Below are 10,000 nucleotides of genomic sequence, written 5' to 3' on the forward strand. Positions count from 1 at the left end.
TTCATGGTTTTGGAGCCATGGTTCGGTTCTGTTCAGTTGGGTTTCTGTTTGCTGTGGGGTTGGGGTGGATGTCATCTTAACAGCAGTGCTAAGGAACAATAGATTCACTAAATAACAAGAACATCTTAACTTTTTCTTTATCAACTTTGCCATCAGATTTTAGTACAGTCAGGATACCCGAGTAAACAACTAAAATTAAAAAAATACCTCCAATATAGACTAGGCAGAAAAAACTATTGTCTTTAGTGCAGCCATCGTAACTAAGTAAAGTAAAATGAAATAAATAACTGCAGTGTAGACTAGTGACAGATCAACAGGCTTGTCCTCTCTGAGGACATTAGGAATATTCAATGAAGTTTTCAGTTCTTCTTCAAGAACATCATCATGTCCACATTCTCAGGTGAGAGGCTGTGCAGACACAGACATAATGCTCAGTTTTGATTATCTAAGTTTTCATTTAGATAGATGGGGTTCTGATTAAATTAATGATAAGATATACATATAATGTGTTGTTCAGTGTTTTACATGACATATTCACCAGTAAAATACAGTGCAGTTTAGTCTGTTAGGGTTGTAGCGGTATACAGGTGGTATTTTGCCTCCCGTTCTCTCTCTCTTTCTCTCTCTCTCTCTCGCTCTCTCCATTTCTGTAGGTCCGCCTTCACGACAGCTGATTGGTCAGGAGACCGATCTATCATCATTGGGTGACGTGGCGTGGGGATATAAAAAGCTTGTCAGGAAGAGCGGGAGAGAGCGCGGTTTTTCCTTTGATCTGGTTTTTGGTGTGTTTTGCTGGCATGATTGTGATTTTCGTTGTTTTTGCTTTGCTTTCATTTGGGTAAAATTATTTTGCATGACTTTTGCCCACTTTGAGAAGTTTTTGTACATTTTTTTCCTGATTAATTGACTGTTAGTTACTTTTTGGCTCAGCTCTTTTCCGTCATATTGAGCTTTACCTCCTCAAGTTCACTCTTTTCTCAGAGTGAGGTGGACAGGAAAGATGTCGTATGACTTCCATTTTGCAAACACGTAGATAATGTACTGTTAAAGACATCAGGTAAGAGAGGAACGCCATCTTTGTTTCTATTTGATTCTACAGTTCAGTACAGGGAAGAATACAGCACTGAAGACTTTTCTTATCATTAGTGAGGTTAGGGCTCATTCATGAGTTAGAACTGTTTTTTATTTTCTTTTGTTTGGCTTCACTATCGTCCCCTTACTCGAGCTGAACTCATTTTTGTTTAATATTTTTGTTTGAATTTGCTACTTTATTATATTATTTTTATTAGTGTAAATATTCCTCTTTTTTTGTATATATCTGGGCATTATTCTGCTTTCACTTTTGTACATTAAATACTTTTGTTGGCAGTTCTGTTGTCAGTCTTTTGCTTACACCCTCACATGGTGAAATTTCCACACGTTTTAGATGTTATTCCTTACATACAGGACAGATAGTGTGCGCTTTGTCTATGACACAAATTTCATTCCTGTACTCCACTAGAAAACCAAAATGTTCCCACACAGGCGACTTAACTGTGTCTTGGGGATCTGCAATCTCAGTACTGTGAAGCAGCCATCCTGCGTATACAGTAGTAACCGAATGTGATCGCTCACTCAAGTCACATGATATGGAAAATACGAACTTTATAATATAACATTTAGAACTAAAGCTCATCATTACTGATACAATTTAATCAAACATGATCAAATAAAGATGTTTAAATTGGTTCAATTAGGGACAAGTGACGTCAACCTCAACAATGGGCAGCAGGGGGCGTAAGAGTACTGCAGTACACCACGAGAGTTTCACGATGTGTATCATGGTTGGTGTAACGCGATATTTTGGTATGGTTTGTAATATCGTTACTCCCCTCATATATATATATATATATATATATATATATATATATATATATATATATATATATACACACAATTATTTAAAAATTATATGCATTAAATGCTATAAATATTTGTAGAATGTAAAGTGTGTGTGTGTGTGTGTTGACCTGTCCCCAGCATGCAGCAGCGTGAAGTGGTGTCCATCCGTCTGAGTCTCTCATGTCTGATCGAGCTCCGGCCTCTAAGAGCAGCTCTGCAGCCTGAGTATAACCGTTCGCTGATGCGATGTGCAGCTGAAAACACACACACACACACACACACACACACACACACACACACACACACACACACACACACACACACAAGCATATATTTCGTAAGTATGTGTGTTTAAGTGTGTGTGCGCACGTGTGTATGTGTGTCTATGACTAAATGTGTATGTTTGTGTGTGTGTTTGTATATGCGTGTGTGTGTGGTGTCTGTGTACATGTGCATGTATGTGTGTGCGTGTATGCATGAGTGTGTATCTACTGAAAGTGTGTGTGTGTATGCATGTATGTGCAAGTGTGTGTCTGACTGCTACTGAATGTGTGTGTGTGTGTGTGTATGACTGAGTGCGTCTGTATGTGTTTGTGTGTATGCATGTATGTGTATGTGCAAGCGTGTGTATGTCTGTGTGTGCGCATGTATGCGTCTGTGCTTTTATGCATGGGTGTGTCTGTCTGTGACTGAATGTGTGTGTGTGTCTAAGTTAGTATCTGTCTGTGTATGACTGAATGTGTGTGTTTGCGTGTGTGTGTGTACCAGCGTGGCCCCCTGTGAGTCGTGATGGTTGACGTCCGCTCCCTCCTGCAGGATCTTCTGAATATCTCCCAGCATGCTCCGCTCCACTGCCGCTCTCGTCTCATTGATCATCTCCTGCGTGATGCCTGTCATGATTGGACAATACAGCTGTCAATCAAACAATCAGACCAATAATCAGAATAATACCCAGCAGGCTTGACTCTAATGAACCCGCAGAGAGTAAATGATGTTAATAACACACTGTCAGACTGCCTGAGTGAAGATGCACACAATAATCACACTGTTTTATTCTGTTCATGCCAGAATCAGACCAAAAAGCACAACCTTTCTAAATCTGGTCCTTTGTTAGCTTCTTAGTATTTAAAATGGCTATTTAGAATTATGTCTATATTTTGTACATCCCCATACTGTGTGTGTATGTGTGTGTGTAATCAAACTGTGTTTTATATGATGCAAAAGCGATATACACTCACCGGCCACTTTATTAGGTACACCTGTCCAATTGCTCGTTAACACTAATGTCTAATCAGCAGCTCAATGCATTGGCATGTAGACATGGTCAAGAGGATCTGCTGCAGTTCAAAGTGAGCATCAGAATGGGGAAGAAAGGGGATTTAAGAGACTCTGAACGTGGCATGGTTGTTGCTGCCAGACGGGCTGCTCTGAGTATTTCAGAAACTGCTGATCTACTGGAATTTTCACGCACAACCATCTCTAGGGTTTACAGAGAATGCTCCGACAAAGAGGAAATCTCCAGTGAGCAGCAGTTCTGTGGGCGCAAATGCCTTGTTGATGAGGCCAGAGGTCAGAGGAGAATGGCCAGACTGGCTCCAGCTGATAGAAAGGCAACAGTAACTCAAATAAGCACTCGTTACAACCGAGCTCTGCAGAAGAGCATCTCTGAACACACAACACGTCCAACCTTGAGGCGGATGGGCTACAGCAGCAGAAGAGCACACCGGGTGCCGCTCCTGTCAGCTAAGAACAGGAAACTGAGGCTACAATTCACACAGACTCACCAAAACTGGACAATAGAAGATTGGAGAAACTTTGCTGCTCTGATGAGTCTCCATTTCTGCTGACACATTCAGATGCTCGGCTCAGACAACATGAAAGCATGGATCATCCTGCCTTGTATCAGCGGTTCAGGCTGGTGGTGGTGGTGTAATGGTGTGGGGGAGATTTTCTTTGGGTCCATTAGTACCAATTGAGCATCAACGCCACAGCCTACCTGAGTATTGCTGCTGACCATGTCCATCCCTTTATGAGCACAGTGTCTCCATCTTCTGATGGCTACTTCCAGCAGGATAACGCAGCATGTCATAAAGCTCAATCATCTCAGACTGGTGTCTTGAACATGACGATGAGTTCACTGTACTCAAACGGCCTCCACAGTCACCAGAGCTCAATCCAATAGAGCAGCTTTGGGATGTGGTGGAACGGGAGATTGGCATCATGGATGTGCAGCCGACAAATCTGCAGCAACTGTGTGATGCTCTCATGACAATATGGAGCAAAATCTCTGAGGAATATTTCCAGCAGCTTGTTGAATCTATAACACCAAGGATTAGGGCAGTTCTGAAGGCAAAAGGTGTTCAAATCCGGTACTAGTAAGGTGTACCTAATAAAGTGGCCAGGGAGTGTACATTGTTAAAATTATATAACCTATACATTATATAAGCTATATATAAATATGGTTGAGCTCTGCAGTATAGTGGGCATCCAGGAGCACTATTTTTGTAATGTACATATTATATTTTAAAATGACTATTTTTCACTGAAGAAGTGATATTAGACACTTCTACATTATTAATAATATCATCATAAAGAATATCGTTACTGCCCATCCCTATTCTCCAATCAGATTCAGCAAGTGTTGTGATCACTGAAGCTGACCTCTGTTGGCCATGGCGGTCTCGATGATGTCCAGCGTAGGGTCGTCCTCACAGAGGTCATAGGGCATGTTCCCGTCAGAGTTCACTGCCAGCAGATCAGCACCACTAAACACAGACAATACACAGTTTAAATATACAGATGATCCTAGAATTGCAGGTTCATTTTGCTTCTCAATTTTAAATCTATTATTTTTCAAAAACTTTAATAATGAACAGTAACACATTACATCAAGTTTTCTGTAAAAATTGTTTAAATGTGTATTTACAGACATCTCTTGTAAATATGAGCTTATTTGCCTATTTTGAATCATACATCCAGCTTCAATTACCCCTCATCATATAATTAAATAAAAAAATACCCTCAACTCTATTATTATCAACTTAGTTATCGTCAACTCTGTCACCATCACACTGTAATCGTCAACTGTTACCGTCAACGGTAATCATCAACTCTTTCACGTCACACTGTAATCGTCAACTGTTACCGTCAACGGTAATCATCAACTCTTTCACGTCACACTGTAATCGTCAACTCTGTCACCGTCACACTGAAATCGTCAACTCTTTCACGTCACACTGTAATCGTCAATTCTGTCACGTCACACTGTAATCGTCAACTCTTTCACGTCACACTGTAATCGTCAACTCTGTCACGTCACACTGAAATCGTCAACTCTTTCACGTCACACTGTAATCGTCAACACTGTCACGTCACACTGTAATCGTCAACTCTTTCACGTCACACTGTAATCGTCAACTCTTTCACGTCACACTGTAATCGTCAACTCTGTCACGTCACACTGTAATCGTCAACTCTTTCACGTCACACTGTAATCGTCAACTCTTTCACGTCACACTGTAATCGTCAACTCTGTCACGTCACACTGTAATCGTCAACTCTTTCACGTCACACTGTAATCGTCAACTCTGTCACCGTCACACTGTAATCGTCAACACTTTCACGTCACACTGTAATCGTCAACTCTTTCACATCACACTGTAATCGTCAACTCTTTCACGTCACACGGTAATCATCAACTCTTTCATGTCACACTGTAATCGTCAACTCTTTCACGTCACACTGTAATCGTCAACTCTGTCACCGTCACACTGTAATCGTCAATTCTGTCACGTCACACTGTAATCGTCAACTCTTTCATGTCACACTGTAATCGTCAACTCTTTCACGTCACACTGTAATCGTCAACTCTGTCACGTCACACTGTAATCGTCAACTCTTTCACGTCACACTGTAATCGTCAACTCTTTCACGTCACACTGTAATCGTCAACTCTGTCACGTCACACTGTAATCGTCAACTCTTTCACGTCACACTGTAATCGTCAACTCTGTCACCGTCACACTGTAATCGTCAACTCTTTCACGTCACACTGTAATCGTCAACTCTTTCACGTCACACGGTAATCATCAACTCTTTCACGTCACACTGTAATCGTCAACTCTTTCACGTCACACTGTAATCGTCAACTCTGTCACCGTCACACTGTAATCGTCAATTCTGTCACGTCACACTGTAATCGTCAACTCTTTCACGTCACACTGTAATCGTCAACTCTGTCACGTCACACTGAAATCGTCAACTCTTTCACGTCACACTGTAATCGTCAACACTGTCACGTCACACTGTAATCGTCAACTCTTTCACGTCACACTGTAATCGTCAACTCTTTCACGTCACACTGTAATCGTCAACTCTGTCACGTCACACTGTAATCGTCAACTCTTTCACGTCACACTGTAATCGTCAACTCTTTCACGTCACACTGTAATCGTCAACTCTGTCACGTCACACTGTAATCGTCAACTCTTTCACGTCACACTGTAATCGTCAACTCTGTCACGTCACACTGTAATCGTCAACTCTTTCACGTCACACTGTAATCGTCAACTCTTTCACGTCACACTGTAATCGTCAACTCTTTCACGTCACACTGTAATCGTCAACTCTGTCACGTCACACTGTAATCGTCAACTCTTTCACGTCACACTGTAATCGTCAACTCTTTCACGTCACACTGTAATCGTCAACTCTGTCACCGTCACACTGTAATCGTCAACACTTTCACGTCACACTGTAATCGTCAACTCTTTCACGTCACACTGTAATCGTCAACTCTTTCACGTCACACTCTAATCGTCAATTCTGTCACGTCACACTGTAATCGTCAACTCTTTCACGTCACACTGTAATCGTCAACTCTTTCACGTCACACTGTAATCGTCAACTCTTTCACGTCACACTGTAATCGTCAACTCTGTCACCGTCACACTGTAATCGTCAACACTGTCACGTCACACTGTAATCGTCAACTCTTTCACGTCACACTGTAATCGTCAACTCTTTCACGTCACACTGTAATCGTCAACTCTTTCACGTCACACTCTAATCGTCAATTCTGTCACGTCACACTGTAATCGTCAACTCTTTCACGTCACACTGTAATCGTCAACTCTTTCACGTCACACTGTAATCGTCAACTCTTTCACGTCACACTGTAATCGTCAACTCTGTCACCGTCACACTGTAATCGTCAACACTGTCACGTCACACTGTAATCGTCAACTCTTTCACGTCACACTGTAATCGTCAACTCTTTCACGTCACACTGTAATCGTCAACTCTGTCACGTCACACTGTAATCGTCAACTCTTTCACGTCACACTCTAATCGTCAATTCTGTCACGTCACACTGTAATCGTCAACTCTTTCACGTCACACTGTAATCGTCAACTCTTTCACGTCACACTGTAATCGTCAACTCTTTCACGTCACACTGTAATCGTCAACTCTGTCACCGTCACACTGTAATCGTCAACACTGTCACGTCACACTGTAATCGTCAACTCTTTCACGTCACACTGTAATCGTCAACTCTGTCACGTCACACTGTAATCGTCAACTCTTTCACGTCACACTGTAATCGTCAACTCTTTCACGTCACACTGTAATCGTCAACTCTTTCACGTCACACTGTAATCGTCAACTCTTTCACGTCACACTCTAATCGTCAATTCTGTCACGTCACACTGTAATCGTCAGCTCTGTCACGTCACACTGTAATCGTCAACTCTTTCACGTCACACTGTAATCGTCAACTCTTTCACGTCACACTGTAATCGTCAACTCTGTCACCGTCACACTGTAATCGTCAACACTGTCACGTCACACTGTAATCGTCAACTCTTTCACGTCACACTGTAATCGTCAACTCTTTCACGTCACACTGTAATCTTCAACTGTTACCGTCAACGGTAATCATCAACTCTTTCACGTCACACTGTAATCGTCAACACTGTCATCGTCACACTGTAATCGTCAACTCTTTCACGTCACACTGTAATCGTCAACTCTTTCACGTCACACTGTAATCGTCAACTCTTTCACGTCACACTGTAATCGTCAACACTGTCATCGTCACACTGTAATCGTCAACTCTTTCACGTCACACTGTAATCGTCAACTCTTTCACGTCACACTGTAATCGTCAACTCTTTCACGTCACACTGTAATCGTCAACTCTTTCACGTCACACTGTAATCGTCAACTCTTTCACGTCACACTGTAATCGTCAACACTGTCATCGTCACACTGTAATCGTCAACTCTTTCACGTCACACTGTAATCGTCAACTCTTTCACGTCACACTGTAATCGTCAACTCTTTCACGTCACACTGTAATCGTCAACTCTTTCACGTCACACTGTAATCGTCAACACTGTCATCGTCACACTGTAATCGTCAACTCTTTCACGTCACACTGTAATCGTCAACTCTTTCACGTCACACTGTAATCGTCAACTCTGTCACGTCACACTGTAATCGTCAACTCTTTCACGTCACACTGTAATCGTCAACTCTTTCACGTCACACTGTAATCGTCAACTCTTTCACGTCACACTGTAATCGTCAACTCTTTCACGTCACACTCTAATCGTCAATTCTGTCACGTCACACTGTAATCGTCAGCTCTGTCACGTCACACTGTAATCGTCAACTCTTTCACGTCACACTGTAATCGTCAACTCTTTCACGTCACACTGTAATCGTCAACTCTGTCACCGTCACACTGTAATCGTCAACACTGTCACGTCACACTGTAATCGTCAACTCTTTCACGTCACACTGTAATCGTCAACTCTTTCACGTCACACTGTAATCTTCAACTGTTACCGTCAACGGTAATCATCAACTCTTTCACGTCACACTGTAATCGTCAACACTGTCATCGTCACACTGTAATCGTCAACTCTTTCACGTCACACTGTAATCGTCAACTCTTTCACGTCACACTGTAATCGTCAACTCTTTCACGTCACACTGTAATCGTCAACACTGTCATCGTCACACTGTAATCGTCAACTCTTTCACGTCACACTGTAATCGTCAACTCTTTCACGTCACACTGTAATCGTCAACTCTTTCACGTCACACTGTAATCGTCAACTCTTTCACGTCACACTGTAATCGTCAACTCTTTCACGTCACACTGTAATCGTCAACTCTTTCACGTCACACTGTAATCGTCAACACTGTCATCGTCACACTGTAATCGTCAACTCTTTCACGTCACACTGTAATCGTCAATTCTGTCACGTCACACTGTAATCGTCAACCGTTACCGTCAACGGTCACCATCAACTCTGTACTGATCAACTAAAATATATTTTATATCATTCCAGTTTGGTAAATGAATATGTTTGAAATGTATCTGTGACAGTGTCGTGTTGAGGAATAATCAGACAGGAGACTCACTGCTGGATGAGGATTTTGACCAGGCCGGTGTGTCCACATGTGGCTGCGGCATGCAGCGGTGTCCAGAGCTCGTTGTCCTGAGCGTTTACAGTCGCACCATGAGTGAGCAGAATCTGCACCATCTCCTCATAGTTATCAATGCAACACTGAGACGAGGAGAAGAACACAAGAGAACAGGATTCAGATAATGCTCACTATCCAGAGCAACGTTTTAATAATAATAAAAATATGAAGAAAACCAATAAAAATAAGACTGATGAACACTGATTTTGTAAAAGGAAAGAAAGAAAGAAGACGAAGCTGTCGGAAATGAACATGTGAGAAGGTGTGTTATGATGCGTGTTGTGATGTGTGTGTTGTGATGTCTACGTGTTTGTGTTGTGTGTCTGTGTGTGTTGGGAGGGTGTGCTCATATGCAATTAAGTGTTTTTGTGCGATTGTGTGTGTTTTGAATAGTGTGTGTGTGTTGTTATATGTGTTGTGACGTGTGTTGTGATGTCTATGTGTGGTTTATGAGGACATGCCTTGTTTCTTTGCAATTAGAAAAATGTTCATTTGTTCACTTTTCTTCTGCTTAGTCCCTTTATTCATCAGAGGTCACCACAGTGGAATGAACCGCCAACTATTCCAGCATGTTTTACGCAGCGGATGCGCGTCCAGCCACAACTCAATACCGGGAAACACC

The 10,000-nt window shown here is 42.0% G+C and overlaps 1 protein-coding gene across 5 annotated transcripts in view; it reads right to left on the reverse strand.

The window, feature by feature from the left end:
- Nucleotides 1-10,000, reverse strand: part of ppp1r16b (protein phosphatase 1, regulatory subunit 16B) — a 95,465-nt gene that overhangs the window by 14,119 nt on the left and 71,346 nt on the right. For all 5 annotated transcript variants that reach the window (XM_073954817.1, XM_073954818.1, XM_073954814.1 and 2 more), the window contains 4 exons: nucleotides 9,316-9,461; nucleotides 4,543-4,646; nucleotides 2,647-2,771; nucleotides 2,010-2,135 (listed from right to left, as the gene is read on the reverse strand). In XM_073954817.1, the coding sequence (XP_073810918.1) occupies nucleotides 2,010-2,135; nucleotides 2,647-2,771; nucleotides 4,543-4,646; nucleotides 9,316-9,461 (501 nt within the window). The remainder of the gene's footprint in view (nucleotides 1-2,009; nucleotides 2,136-2,646; nucleotides 2,772-4,542; nucleotides 4,647-9,315; nucleotides 9,462-10,000) is intronic.

The sequence above is a fragment of the Danio rerio genome, chromosome 6, assembly GCF_049306965.1.
Source record: "Danio rerio strain Tuebingen ecotype United States chromosome 6, GRCz12tu, whole genome shotgun sequence".
In the NCBI taxonomy this organism is placed as follows: Eukaryota; Metazoa; Chordata; class Actinopteri; order Cypriniformes; family Danionidae; genus Danio; species Danio rerio.